Below are 20,000 nucleotides of genomic sequence, written 5' to 3' on the forward strand. Positions count from 1 at the left end.
TAGGAATTTGATAGAACCTCTGATTGAATATTTATATTTTTTCAAGTGTAGATTTAACATTAGATCTTGAATCCAGTTTGATGCTTAAGGTGGATTTAAAGTTAAAATTAAAACTAGTCTGCGAGCCCATAATGCTTTGTTGTCTTTATGTCAGACTCAGTTCATCAGGTGTAATGTCTTGAGCTGTACTTCATACACTTTGGACATTATATCAAATATTACCAGTAAGGAGAAAGCGCACCATAACATACTGTATAACTTTAGCATGACACTTTAATTAAGTTGTTTCTATAATTGTGTTTTAATTCTGAAATCTCTTCCTTTCACTCTAAAGTATCTGATTAAATACAAAGGGACAGTAAATATTGTAGTTCATATATGTAACATGCTAATAGGTGATAGCATTACAATGGTACGACCCCTGTATTGACTATAAACATGTAATGTTTATTGAGTCAAGAAAGGTGATTGAGCGTGCAGGTCATAGGTCACTTGACGTAACGCCTGTCATTGAGGATTGCATTGTATCATACACAAACAAACACTTAACTGCACATAGCAAAATGGGGAATTCTGGAGTCTCGTTTCAACAAACAATCATTCATTTTCCTTTAGCCTAGTCCCTTATTTATCAGGTATCGCCAGAGCTAACTATTCCGACATATGTTTTATGCAGGAGATTCCCTTCCAGCTGCAACCCAGTACTGGGAAACACTCTCATTCACATGCGCACTTATACACTACGGCCAATTTAGTTTATTCAATTCACCTTTAGCGCATGTGTTTTGGACTGTGGGGGAAACTGAAACACCCGGAGAAAACCCATGTGAACATGAGGAGAACATGCAAACTCCACACAGAAATGCCATCTGACCCACCCAGGACTCGAACCAGCCACCTTCAGCTGTAAGGCGACAGTGCTAACCACTGAGCCACGTGCCAGCCACCCGTCAACAGTCTTTAGATCATTCACCATATTTAAATTGTATCAGCATACGCATTTAATAAAGCTTACACTACAGGCCGTTCAATGCATGATTCTGATCGGCTGATGCGCATTCTAATGTGTGCAGTTATTTTCAGAAGTAGTTCCAGGCAGGTTTTGACTGCATTACAGTTCCATATCACTACGCTGAATCATTTCAGTTATTTCACAGCCAGCAACATTCAAAAATCAATTCAAAAGAAAGAAAACAGCAAACAGGCTTTGGATGAGATGCATAAACTAGTCGCACACACCGTTTAAAGACACAAACCTGACAAACGTCTTGAAATACAACATCTGAACAGTGCCTTTAGGTGAGGTAACCATTGTATGAGAGCAATTATCAACTTGTAGGGATAATGTCCAGTTTGAACCCAGAGAATGAGCAGTCTGTCAGATGAAGAAGAGCCAGAGTCAGAGATTCAAATAAATAAAGTTTCCTGAAGATAGTTTGCAGTTTCATCCAGCTTCAACGCTCACAATGAGTTCCTAGGCCGCAATGTTGCCAACTATTTTCAACGAAAAGGCGCTAAGCTCTGCCCGAAAAGTCGCTAGATTACGTCATACGTCAATTTGCATATTACTGACGTCATCACGCTCTACCAAATCTGTTTGACAGCCTATGGTCAATAAAGGGGTATTTATATTTGCACTACGCTTTATTTAAGCATGTCAATTTAACTAAATGTATTGCTGTTTGAATACAGTATAGCATTATACTGTAGATGTGTAGTGGATTTGCAGTGATCTCTCGAGTTTTGAAAAAGAAAAGAATATCGGTGAAATTGTTAAAATAAAAGAGAAGCAGATCGGTTTGACTGTACAATACCTTCACACTGCCGGTGCTAAATCATTTGCCGTCGGTACGCAGAGAGGCGATCTGCTGTCATGCTGCAGGTGGAAGAGGCTGCTTTACGAGGACTGGTGCGACTGTCAGTGGTCTGAGGCGGGGTAGGGGCCGGTGGCATCACCCGCAGCTCGTTGAGAGGAGTAGGGACGGTACAGTATGGTCAAATGACAGTCTATAAAAATCTCCAGTAACACACAAAAAAGTCGCTAGATTTGTCGCTAGTCGCTTTTCTGAAAACTTGTCGCTAGGGGGGTCTGAAAAGTCGCTAAATCTAGCGACAAAGTTGTTATGTTGGCAACACTGCTTGGCCGCTCTGCTTACAATCATAAATCAGCATCAATTACACTCTCACATATTGATATTAACTGTGTCATACATATAGGTGTTTTAACCTGATTGGTTAAAACTATAAGTGGGCATAGATTCATTTTGTAAATCTAGAATAATCTCACTGTAATCTTGGAATTAATCTAGATTAAAATGGCTTATTTGAATTCGGTCAAAGGCATTCAGAATATGTGTGTTACTCAAATAATGACTAAAAGTAAGTCTTTGAGAGCGGGTTTCTCAAGCCAGGTGTCGCATTAGACCAGGGGCTCATCTCCTGATTCCAAAATGCATCACAAACTGCTTTAGAAACTGATCTGCTATGATAATTGGTGATGAAAATAAATTATGTTCATTAAGATGTACTTGTGTTTACTAATTGTTTATTCAGCTAAACATGAATTTTGAACTGTAGGCCTACATAAGCTCCAAACAGCCATTTTTGATTAACTTAATCCGACTAAAGTCATAACTGAACTAAACAGAAATGGAATTAAGACATGTGGAGTATGCAGATATTAGTGGCATTATTGAAGTAAACACCGCAATCAAACTATTACCGTCATGTAGGACTTTCGCCATATTTTCCGACAAGATCCACACACACATGCGGCTATAAGTAAAGGACTGCACACACAGACACACACACACACACACATCGCGATAAGCTTTTTTCTTTCCATATGGCGTGCGTTATTAAATTCCATAACACTCTCCCCAGTCCTTCCTCCTTATTTGCGTCTAATACCCCAGTTTGTCATGGGGGAATCAATAAAATGTTCATGAGTGAATGTTAAACTGCCGAACTTCAGTTAAAGTCACCCAAAATTTTAGGAAACTCTTCCATGAAAGCACTTCACGTAAACACCTTCATTATATTATTGTCTATTAAGGCAAATAACTAGATTACTGATGTCCATGTAAGCGTAGTCAGTAGTGTCTTCGAAGTAAGTGAAAGATCCAGAAGGGCATCCTGCTGATTTGATTCAGAAGGGCACTTTTTTGTCTAACGGCTCACCAGTCAGGTATACATCCGCGCAAAAATATCAAGGTGAAAGTTATCATAGCTTACGTAGAACAGACCCAGCTCCCAAACTAACTTTGAGAATATATTAACGGCGATATTTTTTCTTTTATTGCGTGATAAGAGTCTCGCGTTAACGATAACGGCCCACCACTAGTTAAAACACAGATAGACTAGAAAAAACGTCCATGTGGGTGGGTGCGTACAACTCTGAACGATATCTTAATATCTCAAGCATACAAATGTCAGATATCCAGGTAACACTTTACAATAAGGTTCAGTAGTAAATGCATTTACTAACATGAACTAATCATGAACAACACTTGTACAGCATTTATTAATCATAATTAAACATTTACTAATGCATTATTAACATCCAAGTCCGTGCTTGTTAACATTAGTTAATGCACCATGAGTTAACATGAACTAACAATGAACAACTGTATTTTCATTAACTAACGTTAACTAGCATGAATAAATACTGTAGTAAATGTATTGTTCATTGTTTGTTCATGTTAGTAAATGCATTAATAAACATTAACTAATAAACCTAATTGTAAAGTGTGACCGATATCCACTAGGCTGTTTAAAGCTGACCTCAGACCTGTAAAAGGATCCACAATCGAATAGAACACACACACATATACACTCAAAGTACAACCTGTGTCTTACCCAAGGCTGAGTGTACTCTCAGCCGTCTTTATCAAAACTGGTTAAAACCAGTATAATTTACATTCAGGCTGCTATATTCTCACTACATAAAGTCTATCTTGAATAAAAGGGAAAATCACTTTAAACAGTGATTAAGCACATTATAATAGTGATTTAACACATAATAATAATAATAATATCAAAATCACTTTAGATCCTATTAACACATAGCAATACAATACTTTACTACATCCAATCAGCTCGCAGTAGAAAAAAACAAGCCACACCCACTGTTTTCTCATTTAATATTCTGTTTTTTTAGGAACTGCGTCACAATATGAAAAAAAAAAAAATAGTCGCAGCTTCCCGTTCATGTGGACTTTAATGATTTTTATGTCATTATCACAGGCCCGGATTGGCTAATCGGGGGGACCAGGAGAATTCCCGGTGGGCCGGTCCGTTTTTTGGCCGCGAGGGCCGTTGTCCCTAGCTGCTTGCACTCTTAGCAGTCACACTTTTATTCATTTTTTCATTTATTTGACCATAGTCTCACTCTTTTTATTTATTTTCTCGCAGCCCCGTGAGCAACATGCAGCCTGCAGGTTAATGATGATGTAACTATTATTCGACCCCAAACAGCGGCACCTTAGTTAATATAAGAATTCGAATAATTAATATTAATGAATATTACACCTGCTCAATGAAAATCAGATGATTTACTACATTAATAAATGTTATGATTTATGTTTTCTTTCTGTTTTTTTCACCCTCCTCTCCATTTGCTCAACCCTAGGTTTCTTATTGGTTTATTATTCTGTCCATCATCATTATGACACTCTCCGGGTTCCACCAATCCCAGGTCGAGCCGCAAGGATTTAAAGCCCTGTTAGAATAGTGTGTGGGGTGCGCCCTGCCTCGGCGTACCCTTTGTGCTCCACGCAATTTGTTTGTGCAAATGGTTCGTCTATTTTGTGATCTCTCAGTACTGTGATAATTCGAGTTTGCTTGTTGAACTTCGTTGGCTTTAAGTAACATAATATGATGATGGTTGTGTGATTTCTAAACTAAGATTTAACGGACTTATCCGGTTTGTTTCGTTTTAGTTTAGATAGATTTTTTGTTAGATTAGTTTGAGTGTTTTGCCACACGTGTCTTTTTGAGTTTTGTAGTTTAATTAGTTTAGTTCCGGTGTCGTATACACTGAAGATCTCGGTTTTTATTTGTGTTTTTGACGCCTAGTTTAGACATTAGATTTAAGGATTGTTTTGTTTTGTTAATTTCTTTGATTCGGCTTACACTCGTTGTTCTTGTTTAAAGATAATAATTATAAATGTTTATTTCCTTTTTTCTCCCCCATTTATTATTGTTACATGTTTCAATTCAATTATTGAGTAAAAAGCTTTAAATAAGAGTAACTGAACCTTGCCTCATTATTGATCTGTCGCACACATTACACCTGTCTCACTTAAATGTTACAGCATCCCACTTTAACATCATAAAACACGTAACAATAATTCTGACATAAATTGATCAGAAATCTAGAAAGGGGAGAAAAAGATTAAGTCGTCAATAGACAAGTTTTTTGTGGTCCAGTGGTCAGCACGTTGCGTTACCACACTGCAGAACCCGAGTTCGATCCTTACCTATGTGATTAAATTTATTTATTTTTTCATTTTTATTGTTAAGAAATTTAATACTGTTTGGGTTGTTGAACGTTTCAACTTATAAAGCAGCTGTTTTCTTGAAAAATATGTGATCGTTTCATTAGAAACTGAATTCGAATTTACGTTATTTTAATATAGTCAGTCGTGAACTGAGGTGGCCCGGTCTAAAGCTTGAAACTCCAAGGCTGGAAAGGAGTCCCACACCGGCCCTGCATTATCATAATTTAGGTGCGCAAAGTTCAATGTTAAATATATGTTTGTACCATCCCTCTACAAATAAGCGATATATTGTCTTTAGCGTGTCAGATTGCTACAGTGACTGCACATTACCTGAGTTCAGTGTTTCGGTCCAGTCCTGAAAGAAAGCGCACCACATTCTGGCAGAAGCCGTAGCTCATGAAGAGCACTGCGTTCTCCGCGATGTTGGCTATGAGGGCGGGTGTGGTGCCCTGATAAAGCCCACGCAGGCCAACCTGTTTGTACACCGAGACGAAGCAGTGGACGAAGCCTCTGTACAGGCCGGGGAACGTCTGCATCTTCACCTTGGCCGTGTCGAACGGCTGTCCGCTGATCACACATGCAGTCCCACCTAATGATAAAATATAACAGTTTCATTCGTTAGCATGCAAAATGGCTGCAAATCACACAAGTGGAAAATTTACATTTACATTTACATTTAGTCATTTAGCAGACGCTTTTATCCAAAGCGACTTACAAATGAGGACAAGGAACAATTTACACAACCAAGATCAACAATGATTAAGTGCTATAGGCAAGTTTCAGGTCTGTAAAGTCTAAGAAGGGAAGTATTAGTAGTATTAGTATTTTTTTTATTTTTTATTTTTTTTGGTACAGTTAGTGTGATATTCAGAGAGGCAATTGCAGATTAGGAAGTGTAGTGGAGACTAAATAGTTGAGTTTTTAGTTGTTTCTTGAAGACAGCGAGTGACTGCTGTTCTGATGCAGTTAGGGAGTTCATTCCACCAACTGGGCAGATTGAGCGTGAGCGTGAGCGAAAGTGATTTCTTCCCTCTTTGGGATGGAACCACGAGGCGACGTTCATTCACAGAACGCAAGTTTCTGGAGGGCACATACATCTGCAGAAGTGAGAGCAGATAAGAAGGAGCAAGGCCAGAAGTCACTTTGTAGGCCAACATCAGAGCTTTGAATTTGATGCGAGCAGCAACTGGCAGCCAGTGCAAACGGACTAGCAGCGGAGTGACATGTGCTTGTTTAGGTTCATTGAAGACCACTCGTGCTGCTGCATTCTGGAGCAGTTGAAGAGGCTTGATAGAGTTAGCTGGAAGCCCAGCTAGTAGAGAGTTGCAGTAATCCAGTTTGGAGAGAACAAGAGCTTGAACAAGGAGTTGAGTTGCATGTTCAGATAAGAAGGGTCGGATCTTTCTGATGTTATAGACTGCGAATCTGCACGATCGAGCAGTTCTAGAAATGTGGTCAGAGAAGTTTAGTTGGTCATCAATCGTTACTCCAAGGCTTTTCACCATTTTGGATGCAGTAATGGTTGCCCCACCCATCTGGATTGAAAAGTTATGGTGTATAGTCGAGTTGGCAGAAACTACAAGCATTTCCGTTTTTGCGAGGTTCAGCTGAAGATGATGATCTTTCATCCAGTGTGAAATGTCCAACAGGCAGGCTGAGATGCGAGCTGGAACCGAGGGATCATCAGGATGAAAAGAGAGGTATAGCTGGGTATCATCAGCATAGCAGTGGTAGGAGAAATGACTGAAAATGGTAAAATAGACAAGATAGCAGTTTGGGGCCCCGTTTACACTAATGCGTTTTAGTTTGAAAACGCATAAGTTTTGCTACGCCATCCATCCACACTTCGCCGGAGTTTTCGAGCGCCGAAAACGGAGCGTTTTGAAAACATTGGAGAGGCTGTTCTCATGCTGAAATGCTGCTGCTCTGTCTCAGTGTGGATGGGGAAAAACAGAGACATTTAAAAAAACGGAGGCGGGGCTGCTGAGATTTCCTACCTGATTGGGGCTTTTGTGTCATTGCGTATCCTTCCCTTATTCCTCAAGCCCCTATCACATGACTATAACACATGGCTTTAACGCTAGCGGAAGACAGCTGACCAGCCTTCACTGTAAACAACAACATGGACACAGAAATGGGAGCGTTGTTTGCACTATTGTCTGTTTTAGGCACCATTGTGCAGTTATTCATTTGTTACGTTTAGTAACGACTCGACCTCGTCGTCTGTCCACAAAAATACCTCTCCTGCTTTCTTTGCCATCGCATTCATTGTTCATCCGGCGTTTGTTGACTAACAATAACCAAATGCCGAGCGAGACACATGCTTCCTGTTTATACTAGAACGCGCATGCCCAGAGTGTGCGAATGGTCATGTGATATACATTTTTGGTGGCGTAGTGTGGACGGAGATATGTTCAGAAACGCTAGGTGAAACGCAAGTGTGGACGCGGATCGTTTTTGATCTAAAACGGCGTTTTGAAACTAAAACGCACTAGTGTAAACGGGGCCTGGATCGCAACATAGGCTCATTCTGAAAACGTAGTCCTAACGCCCTATTCCCATTCACTTTGAATGGCTGACGTCAGGCGTTGACAAACTGCATTGTGAATCCGTCTGCGCCACTTCAGTGGCGTTACTAGATGAAGTTGGGAAATTCTCACCTTTTCAATGCAAATACCCAGTTCAGACAGTAGCCAATTGATGACTAATTTCATTGGCTGACACTGCTATGATGATCACGTCAGCCCCAACTTCAGACACTCCCCCAGTCAAGCGCTAACGCACATTCTCTTTACCACATTCTCACCCTATTATTTACTTGTTTATTGTATTTTTTGGATTGTTTTTGTCTTACCTGCTTTCTGGAACTGATCTTCACCAGACTCGAACCCTGTCGTCGTGGTCAACTCCTCAAGTCCGCTGACGTAAATGGCGAGCTAACGGGACAAACTGGTTACAGCCGGAAAGCCGTTCATACGGAGGTAAGCGGTCAGCTGGTAAGCGCGAAAAGGAACGGCGTCATTCCGCCCGGTAGCATTCGTTAAAAAAAAATGAAATGCAGCCATAGGTACTTCTGGTTACATAATTCGCAATCTCCAGAAACGAATGCAGGACTACGTTTTCGAAGTGAGCCTGTGTTGATTTTAAATGTAACAATTAAATCCTAACAAATACATGTGCTTTACTTTTTATGAACTTTTAAATAAACTTTTTTGTCTCCTAAAATTCAGTAGCTGCTTACACTCTTGCCGATTTTGTATTCGTTTGAGAATTCTCTCATAATTTCTGCTGCAAAATGAGTCGTAAGTCAGTTTTGTGTCCTTAGTTCACATGATTATTGTGGACTGTTTCAAATCGGGGCAGCACGGTGGTGCAGTGGGTAGCACAATCGCCTCACAGCAAGAAGGTTGCTGGTTAAAGCCACAGCTGGGTCAGTTGGCATTTCTGTGTGGAGTTTGCATGTTCTCCCCATGTTGGCGAGGGATTCCTGCGGGTGCTCCCCCACATTACCCAAGACATGTGCTATAGGAGAATTGGGTAAGCTAAATTGGCCGTGGTGTTTGTGTGTGAATGAGTATGTATGGATGTTTCCCAGTGATGGGTAGAAGGGCATCCGCTGTGTAACACATATGTTGGATAAGTTGGTGGTTCATTCTGCTGTGGCGACCCCAGATTAATAAAGGGACTAAACCGAAAAGAAAATGAATGAAGGTTTCAAAGGAATTCATTAGGATATTCTTTAACCTTTACGCTTTTATTTTCATTCTTTGTCATCAAAAAATAAACCAAAATTGACTTTTTTTGTCAAACAGCAGTTACAAATAATGAGCAAATCAGATTATTACAAAATTTCCCATCTTCATGGCTGTATTACAGGAGTTAATGTAGACACAGGAAGTGATGAATGAAGGCTGTTACCACATGCTCCAGCTGACAGGTCAATGACGGCCTGGGTGACAGGATGTGGAGCCATGCTGCGCTTCTGCTATATGATGTCACTTCCTGTAATAGATGCAGGAGAAGGCTTTGCTTAGAATCATTGCTCATTTAATACAAAATAGTATACACCTACAGTATAAAACAAGTAAAAAAAATGATATTTTTAATAGTTCTTTAACATGATCTGGGTTGGTTTTGTAAATTATAGTGCAAATGCCTGGTAATAAACCTGCACTTTTTCTTTTATGTTATGGACTTAATTCTATATACACCCACCGTCCACTTTATTAGGTACACCTGTCCAATTGCTTGTTAACAAATCAGCCAATCACATGGCAGCAACTCAATGCATTCAGACATGGTCAAGACGATCTGCTGCAGTTCAAACCGAGCATCAGAATGGGGAAGAAAGGGGATTTAAGTGACTTTGAACGTTGGTTGTTGATGCCAGATGGGCTGCTCTGAGTATTTCAGAAACTGCTGATCTACTGGGATTTTCATGCACAAACATTTATATTCACAGAGAATGGTCTGAAAAAGGAGGTTCAGACCAGTGGGCGCAGATGCCTTGTTGATGCCAGAGGTCAGAGGAGAATGGCCAGACTGGTTCCAGCTGATAGAAAGGCAACAGTAACTCAAATAAGCACTCGTTACAAAAGAGGTCTGCAGAAGAGCATCTCTGAACACACAACACGGCCAACCTTGAGGCGGATGGGCTACAGCAGCAGAAGACCACACCGGATGCCGCTCCTGTCAGCTAAGAACAGGAAATTGAGGCTACAATTCACACAGACTCACCAAAACTGGACAATAAAAGATTGGAGAAACGTTGCCTGCTCTGATGAGTCTTGATTTCTGCTGCAACATTGGGATGGTCGGGTCAGAATTTGGCATCAACAACATGAAAGCATGGATCCATCCTGCCTTGTAGTAACGGTTCAGGCTGGTGGTGGTGTAATGGTGTGGGGGATATTTTCTTGACATATTTTAGGCCTATTAGTACCAACTGAGCATCTGTCAACGCCACAGCCTACCTGAGTATTGTTGCTGACCATGTCCATCCCATCATGAGCACAGTGTCTCCATCTTCTGATGACTACTTCCAGCAAGATAACGCACCATGTCATAAAGCACGAATCATCTCAGACTGGTTTCTAGAACATGACAATGAGTTCACTGTACTCAAATGGCCTCCACAGTCACCAGAGCTCAATCCAATAGAGCACTTTTGGCATGTGGTGGAACGAGAGATTCGTATCATGTATGTGCAGCCGACAAATGCGTGATGCTATCATGTCAATATGGACCAAAATCTCTGAGGAATATTTCCAGTGCCTTATTGAATCTATGACATGAGTGGTTAAGGCAATTCTGAAGGCAAAATGGGGTTCAAAGCCGATACTTGTAAGGTGTACCTAATAAAGCATACAGCCTGCATAAACAACTTAAACAAATGAGAATGTGTGAAGAGCTTATTGACCTTATTCTAAAATGCGGAAGTGCGCCCGTTTTCGCGATTGTCTTAGAAGTTCCGTTTCAATCGCCTATTGGAGAAATGACAAGAAATAATAAAAGGCAAAAAACGGTCTAACTACTTGCTCTACAAACAAATGTTTGCATGACTATACAGACCAAGTAGAATAATATAACAAGGAAATATCAGTTTGCAACATCAAACAGCGAAACGAGCAGTTTTTAATGTCTAAAAATGAATGGAAGTGAATGAGACCGGAAGTCTCGTGCCAAAAAGATTCAAATGGCAGCTCCCGCCAGTCTGCAGAGAATAAGGTCAATAAAACGGTGCAACTCGAATTGATTTAAACCAACCAAACATAAATGTTACTTTAATAAGTGTCGTTTTCAGTGATATTCTGGATTGTTCTTGTAAATTTGGCACAAAAAGTGGGTAATAAAGTAGATAAAAGTGTAAGGTTCATTGAAAATGGACAAGAGCTATCTCTTCTCTGTTCACACTTATTCTAATGAACTGCTCTAAAATAGTTCACTGCAGTCATGTCGAGCAAGTGTAAACACCCGGAATGTCAGAATCATGCAGTTAAGTGGCATTTAATAAGTGGCGAGTGTCTTCACAAACTGGTTATTTAAAACACAGATTACATTCAACAATGAAAGATGTTTAATCAGCACCAATGTTTAATGTTTAATCAACACCAATGCCAAAGTCACAACTGAATCACTGTTTAATCGGTCAAGGTGACTATCAGAGAAGGTCAGCGACAATCTGTTTTTTTCCAGTAAACACACCAGTTATTCACACATAAGACAGAAAGTAAAAGAAGCTGGATGAGACAAAAACCAGTACATTACATCAAGACTTTTTAAGAGCACATAGATAGATAGACAGACAGACAGACAGACAGACAAACAAACAGATAGATAGTCTCTTCCCCAACACATCTAAAAGATTTTCAGTAGGGTTAGGGTCTCTCTCTGGTGGCTAATCTATATGTAAAAATTGTGTTACATGCTCCCGGAACCAGTCTTTCACAATTTTAGCCCGACTGATAGATAGATGGACAGACAGACAGCTTTATTTTTTAAAGAAAATGACATAATACTGCCATCGTAACATTTGCAAAATGACAATCTTACATGAAAACATTTTATTGTGACAACTTAGTTGTTTTATGTTCAATCCACTTAAATTTGTAAAAATTAGTTATCTTTATTCCTACATGTTGTCCCTACACAAATCAATTGCGTGGAACCCAGCATTTTTACAGTCAATATATAGTTGATAAACCACAAAAACAGTAAATTACCCATGGTTTTGCTGCACTAAAGTGTAACCGTGGTATTGGGTTTGTATTTGTAGTTAAAAAGTTATTAAAATACAATTATAATTGATTTTGGTAAAATGTTATTTATTTAGAAATAATACAATTCAATTCAGCTTTATTTGTATAGTGCTTTTACAATGTCGATTGTGTCAAAGCAGCTTCACATAAATGGTCATAGTAACTGGAACAGTGTAGTTCAGTTTTTAGTGTTTAAGTTCAGTTCAGTTTAGCTCAGTTCAGTGTGATTTAAAATCATTACTGAGAGTTCAAACACTGAAGAGCAAATTCATCGATGCGTAGCTCTACCAATCCTGAACCATGCGAGCCAGTGGCGCCAGCGGAGAGGGAAAAAAAACTTCACCTGATAGGAGTGAAGAAAAAAAACCTTGAGAGAACCAGACTTTGTTTGTTTACAGCTTTGTTTGGAAGCTTGTTCCCACCTCTGAATAAAAAAAATTGAAAAGGCTATTGCGAGTAGCCTTTCTGTCTCAATTCTTAGAAATAGACTAAATTCTGAGAAATAAAGTCTCAATTTTGAGAAATAGTCGAATTTCTGAAAAATAGTCTCAATTCTAAGAAATAAGGTCTCAATTCTAAGAAATAAAGTCTCAATTCTGAAATATAAAGTCTCGGTTCTTAGAAATAAAGTCTCAATTCTAAAATATAACGTCTCAATTCTAAGAAATAAAGTCTCAATTCTGAAATATAAAGTCTCAATTCTAAGAAATAAAGTCTCAATTCTGAGAAATAAAGTCAAAATTTTGAGAAATAGTATCAATTCTAAGAAATAAAGTCTCAATTTTGAGAAATAAAATCTCAAAACCGAAATAAAGTCTTAATTTTGAGAGCTTAAGTCTCAATTCTAAGAAACAAAGTCTCAATTCTGAGATATAAATTCGAAATTCTGAGAGTTGAAGTTGCAATCCAGAGTTATATAGTGAGAATTCTGAGATGTAAAGTCGTAATTATGATTTTCTGATGTAATATCACTCAAATCTGAAATATAAAGTTGCAATTGTGAGTTAAGTCAGAATTTGGAGATAAAAAGTTGCAACTGCATGATAAGTCAGAATTCTAAGAGAGCGCAACCGCATAATTTTGACTTTTTAATTTGGATTTGAGACTATAACTCTGAATTTTTTATTTGTTTCTCATAATTTTGACTTAATAACTCGGAATTATGAGTCTATATCTCCTAGTAACTCGCAAGTTCATGTATGCATAATTCTAAGAAAAAAAAATGTGAGAATTGTGAGTTTGTATCACGCAGTAGTGACATAAAAGGTTGCAATAAACTTTTTTTTTATTTTTTATTCAGAGTCGGGAATGGGCTTCTATATAGCTGTGCGTAAGATAAACAAATTTAAAGAGATGTATTGTGATAAAAATACTATCAGGCTAGACTCTTACGCGTCACAACAGCACATTAGATAAGTTCAGTGCCCATGTAAGTGGACTGGAGTATATTTATATCAAACCTAAGAGCTCTCTATGAATAGCATGCTCTAAATCTCCTTAAATCCAGATTTAGAGGGAATCCCCCCTGAGCTGTTAACAGTCCCACTGAGCCACTAGCACTAACCGATATCCCCATGTGCCAACACTGACAACATAATACGATCAGAATGTCTCAGCAACACTAAACTCAATCTGACGTTCGAGTAATTTCAAACTCACCCGCCCTGTCCTGCTCCCGGACACTTCTTCTGTTCTTCACACTGTATCCAGTAATGTTAAAAGCCCCGGAACAAAGTGTACTCTCGAAATATGTTCTTACGGCTGACGCAAATGCAGAGCTGGTTTAAACTACCTTCACACACTTCCTCGAGCACCGCCACAGGTGTGTGTCTGTGTGTCAGTACCTGCCTCATACACCGGGCAGGGTGAGTTTTGCTCGGTATGAGGGTCTTCCTGGAACCACGTGCCCTGGAAATAAGAGATCGTGTTGCTGTCATATCCTGCAGAAGCTGTTGACTCAACTTTAAGATTGCGATAAGGTCATCACTAGACGCGATATTTGAGCATAACAAATGCTAAAGACACTGTGGTACTTCAACCACTAGGTGGGGTTATAGCATTGAATATTATGCCTGTTATCTAACACACAAACTGCAAACAAATGCTGTATTTTCTGTTTTTTAAGCAGCCCCATATGATGTTTAGATGGTGATATGAGAATAAAAGTCCATTTGACAATTTTACACAATTTAAAATTGAATAATAATAATATATTGAAGCTTGTATTGATGAAAAATAGGACTAATATCCAAAGCATGGATTAATAATATGGATATAACGTGCATTTGGATTTGTTTTTCAAATTTATTCATAAATAAACTTTAAAAAAATTATGAAATTTTCTTTTCTGCCAAGTAACTCCGTTTTTGTTTTTGTGATGTATATATTTATTTGAAAATAATATATATAATTGAATTAAAATATATATATAATAGTTAATTTGATTGAAAACAATATATTAAGCCTGTGTTGATGAAAAATAATAACGGAGGCATGAATTAATGTAACATTAGATAACCAAAACGTTCATTTAGATCTTTTTTCAAACTTTGTTTTGTTAAAAACTTTTAAAAAAACATAAGGCGCTTTATTGGCATCAATAGTTTGATAAAGAACGTTTAACACAAAGCATTTGTACTCTAAAAGGGCTTTATTTATTTATTTATTTAAACAGCTTATTTTGATTATTAAAATGCTCAAACTTTCCACTGAAAGTTTTTTGGGGAACCAAAAATGATTTTTTGTGTGTGTGGAAATGTTGCAGAAACTATGTTGGAACCTTTTACAAAATATCTCTAATATCGAATTAGTTTTAATTTCCATTTCAGATTTGTTTTTTATGAAAATATATAAATTATAAAGTAGAATACAATTTGATATAGAGTTAAAGTCAGCATTATTAGCCCCCTGTTTATCCCCCCCCCCCCCATTTCTGTTTAACAGAGATTTTTTTCAACACATTTCTTAACATAATAGTTTTAATAACTCATCTCTAATAACTGATTTATTTTATCTTTGCCATGACGACAGCACATATTTTACTATATTTTTTTCAAGACACTTCTATACAGCTTAATGTGACATTTAAAGTCTTAACTACATTAATTAGGTTAACTAGGCAGGTTTGGGTAATTAGGCAAGTTTGTTCTGTAGACAATGGCGAAAAAAAAAAAACTTAAAGGGGCTAATGATTTTGACCTTAAAATGGCTTTTAAAAAATTAAAAACTGCTTTTATTCTAGCCAAAATAAAACAAATAAGACTTTCTCCAGAAGAAACTTTTTTTATCAGACATACTGTAAAAAATTCCGTGCTATGTTAAACATCATTTGAGAAATATATATATAAAAAAATAAAAATAAAAAGGGCTAATAATTCTGACTTCAACTGTACTTTTATGCATAGTTTTTGTTTCTTTTATTACACAACATTATGTATATAAAATTCATTTATTTAACATTAAATGTAAACATTTTACATATTTTTGGCTCACCTTATGCACAGGTCAAAGGTAAATTAAAGTTAAGTTAAAGTTAGAAACTGAAGCATAGCTGTTTCCAAGATGGTGGTTTGTAATTACCATGTTATATAACTAACAATCTCTGCATTAATACCCAATCAGAACTCTTTATTCGTTAAACCGCAGTGTTTAACAAAAACACCTTTGTTGGAAATTTATTTTCGGGGCTGTTTCTGTTTTGCTCTTCTTTCTTTGATGTGGCTTACTTTTCTGTTCCAAAATATTCAAACAAACACAAAAATGAGCTGCGATTATGTTATACATAACCAACATACAGCCAGAAAGCCACGCGGTCAGAAACGCGAGTGTTTTGATAACTCCCAAACTCCGTGAAAGTTTGTTTACTAGTTCTGAAAGAACAAAAATATTGCTCGTTTCGCTTTCAAACGGGCGCCCGTGATTGGCTGTACACGCCTGTCAATCATACACGGGGGCGGTGTCAGCTGACATATGATAGTGAGTTCCAGTAAGCGCACTTGGAGTTTTTAGTACACAGACATTCAACAAGAAGCGACAGCAACAGGACTCTCTCTCCCCCCCACACACATAATACAGGACTGGACATTACAAAACTTCACAACAACACCAGTCTGACGCACGCTGCGACTTCGAAATCGTTCCCAATGTAACTCAAGTCAGTTTAACTAAGTATCCGCAGTTCGCTTGTGTTTACAGTTTCGCGTTTCACCTCATATTTTCGCTTGACAATCATATGTGACATTTTAAGAGGCAGACAGTATTGCTGGTACCATGGCTGACGCAGCCCAAAACCAGATGGTGGAGATCGACCCGGACTTCGAGCCGCTGTCCCGGCCCCGCTCCTGCACTTGGCCGCTGCCGCGACCCGAGTTCCCAAACCCCGCCGCCGCGGACTCCAACACTTCATCCCCGGCTCCGTCCGTCAAACAGGAGCCTTCCAGCACCGCGGACTTCATCAACAACCTCAGTCTGCTAGAGGAGAATGAGGACTACCCGGACCAGAAGCCTCTCATGCTCTGCAGCGAGTTCCAGTGCCAGGAGAACTGCATCCACCAGCAGCAGATCCCGAGTCAGCAGCAACAGGTGCCCGTGCTGTCCTCTCCGGTGGCCGCCGCCGCCGCAGCCGCAGCAGCCGCGCAACGCAAAAGCAGCTCGTCTCGGCGCAACGCCTGGGGAAATATGTCGTACGCGGACCTGATCACCAAAGCCATCGAGAGCTCCCCAGAAAAGCGGCTCACCTTGTCTCAGATATACGACTGGATGGTGAAAAGCGTCCCGTATTTTAAAGACAAGGGGGATAGTAACAGCTCCGCGGGCTGGAAGGTATTTATCATTTCATATCTTGAGTTTTGCGGTTTAAAACTGTTAGATGCTCCTCGAAAAGTGGCTCACATTGTCTTAGATCTACGAATGGTTGGTGAAAGCGTGCCTTATTTTACAGACAGTGTTGATAGTAACAGCTCCGCAGGTTTGGATAGTATTTATATTGTTCTCGTATTCTGAGTTTTGGGGGTTTTAAACTTTTATAGGCGCGTCTGGGTTACCATGGTTGCCGTTTAGCGGATGCGCGCGCCCCTCCAGCTGTTCTGTAAACAAACAAAAGCGCGCCCCTCTTGTCGTGCCAACACTTGGTGTCAATTTGTGCTGCCCCGTGTGGCATAATTTCTGCTCAGATCTACGACTGAATAGTGAAAAGCGTCCCTTATTTTAAAGAGAATTGGAGGATAGTAGCTCCAGGGACGGAAGGTATTTATCTCTTTCATATTTTGAGTTTTGTGGGTTTTAAACTTTAATAGACGCGTTTTGGTTGCCATGGTTTTCGTTTGGCGGATGCGCGCGCCCCTTCAGCTGATCATTTTGAGGGATGTAAACAATAACAATGGTCCTAACGTGTTTCCTGTTTTAGATTTTTAATTGTCATTGCTTCTGGAAATCCAAAAGGGTCCACATATTGATAAAGAAATGTTATGAAAAATGTGCTAACATTATGACAGAACTAGTTACAGTTCTGAAATAGCTTGACAACATGCAGGAACCAGGCCTGCAGCCAGCCTGGTGAAAAGGTGGTTCTTTTTCACAAAAAGTGAACCTTTTTGCAGTTATACGCCTCATTTTCTATTTAATTATCAGATTTAAAAACTGCGTTTACTTACATTTTAAGCATTTTTTTTTTGCTGGATTAGCTAGTCGGATAATAATCATTATCACACTTGTTGATGTACCAAAAATATTCCCTAAAGATTTACAATAAAGAAATATGAAAAATACTTTATTTTAAAATACAAACATATTACGTCATATATCTTTAGAAAAAAAAAAACAGGAATGTGTTAAAGTTTTACATTGAAAACTATAGCTTATTGTCATTTATTAGACAAATAATAACAAGCTGGCCAGCACATTTGACTGTCCCCAGTCAGAATTTGACCATTTCAATGAAAAAAAAATTAAACATAATAATAATAATATAATGTAGATCTCATGGTTTTTCTAGCTTCTTTTGTAACAAAAAATAATGTACATTGAAAATTCATGGATAACAACAATAGTCAAAATCTATTCAAATTAATTTAATATGGGCCACTTTTGGTGCTTTACACCTGTTTATTGGGCATTTTTGTTTCAAAAATAAGGTCCAAGATATAGAATTTAAGTTACTTATGTTAAAAAATAAAGTATATATATTTTCTCTATTTAAAAAAAAATACTGTAGTGAAAGAAGACTGCTCTTACATCAGATTATAAAATTAAAATATTTGTTAGCATTGGCCAAAACTGATTTTGCGACAGCCAATAGAGCATTCGGCTTGAAAGCCTTCTTTGTGAGGTTATTTTCACTATTTATGATGGCATAGCAGTATAAATAGGACAAATGAGCTTATGTATGGGACAAATTCTGGACCTTTGTCAGTGAGGGGTAGGTCTTCCGATCTGGCTACAGCCCTGGGAACTGTTCACGGGCCAATGATATTCGCTGTATTAAAATGGTTGTCGTGCCAACACTTGCTATCGATTTGTGCTGAGCCGTGTTGCATGATTTCTGCGCTGATCCTTCACTTATTGTTTTAGGATTGTCATGGGATTGTCAATGGTCTCCATTCATTGTTGCGCAGGACAGATGATTGCTTCTCATTACTTGCAGCACATGGTGAGGTGGTTTTGCAGTCAATAGTTCAAGTGCTGCTGACCCGTGTCACATGACAGGTCCCGAGTAACAAGTGCCTGCTGACAGCAGGACTTGTGGGATCTTTGCACATTTCCCAGGTGGAGGTTGTTAAAGTTTGAATTAAACCAACACCTCTGTTACCCTTGGACCAAGATCTTGTAGGACGTAAGATTGCTAGAAATACCCCTAAATTGTTATTGTTGTTCAAAATTGTTTATATCATGCGTCTTTCGTTAGCTTAACATGATCAGTTCATGTTTTCAGAGCAAATGTAGTTGTATAAATGAATGTGAAATACCTTATTAATGTAGTTATTATTGATAATAATAAATAATAGTAATAATAATTTAAAAATCACCACTTAATAACTAAAATAGTTGTATGAAAGAGTTCAACATAGAACTAAAATAGTTCCACCTAAAATAGTAAAAAAGTCCATCTTGTGTTGACAGAAGTATGAGTTTTAATGAAATGAATATAGTTAATATAAAAAAGTGAACTTATAACTAAAATACATCTTTATTCTAAAAATAGCTGAAATGACAAATTAATGACATTAATTTGCCTCCTATTGACTAAAATTGTTCTACAAGTTAGCGAAATTGCATTTTGACTAAAATAGTATTTAAATAAATAAATATTTGTGTACTTATAATAACTAAAAGTTGTTCAAATGAATGCATAATAGCTATACTGTAAAAAAAAAAAATGTTTTCCAGCTGCGGTGCTGGAAAAAAAAAAACGTAAAATAAAAGTTGTTAAATTACAGAAATTTACTGTCATATAATGGACAATAAATTGCAGAAATTTCCTTAAATAAAAATTTTCTGCAAATTTCTGTAATTTAACGTCTGCTATTTTATTACAAAATTTTATTACAAAAATTGCTGTATGAATGAATGAACTTTGTTTACTCATAGCTACGGAGTTGTACAGATTAATATGAAATTGCCATCTTATTACAATTTTTTTAATAACAAATTATAATTAAATTTTAATTATAAGAATTTTTTATATTTTTTATAATAAAAATAAGTTGTTTGAGTTGTATGGAACTGCTACTTTATATAGCTAAAA

General features: G+C 38.0%; 2 protein-coding genes across 9 annotated transcripts in view; one reads left to right on the forward strand and one right to left on the reverse strand.

Annotated features, from left to right (window-relative positions):
* The window catches only part of slc25a15a (solute carrier family 25 member 15a), a 31,253-nt gene extending 13,911 nt beyond the window's left edge, over positions 1 to 17,342 (reverse strand). The window contains exons 1-4 of one of the 6 annotated variants that reach the window (XM_068213601.2): positions 13,919 to 14,117; positions 10,921 to 10,984; positions 9,420 to 9,503; positions 5,832 to 6,090 (exon numbers count right to left, since the gene is read on the reverse strand). In XM_068213601.2, coding sequence (XP_068069702.1) covers positions 5,832 to 6,090; positions 9,420 to 9,474 — 314 coding nt within the window. In that variant the 5' untranslated portion in view covers positions 9,475 to 9,503; positions 10,921 to 10,984; positions 13,919 to 14,117. 6 annotated transcript variants of the gene reach the window in all.
* Positions 16,266 to 20,000, forward strand: part of foxo1a (forkhead box O1 a) — a 93,798-nt gene continuing 90,063 nt past the window's right edge. Inside the window, exon 1 of one of the 3 annotated variants that reach the window (XM_009291427.4) lies at positions 16,266 to 17,080. In XM_009291427.4, the coding sequence (XP_009289702.1) occupies positions 16,529 to 17,080 (552 nt within the window). In that variant the 5' untranslated portion in view covers positions 16,266 to 16,528. Of the gene's footprint in view, positions 17,081 to 17,330; positions 17,504 to 20,000 lie in introns of those variants that run through there. The other 2 variants (NM_001077257.2, XM_073923291.1) reach the window with 2 other exon arrangements.

Source organism: Danio rerio, chromosome 15 (genome assembly GCF_049306965.1).
Source record: "Danio rerio strain Tuebingen ecotype United States chromosome 15, GRCz12tu, whole genome shotgun sequence".
Taxonomy (NCBI): Eukaryota; Metazoa; Chordata; class Actinopteri; order Cypriniformes; family Danionidae; genus Danio; species Danio rerio.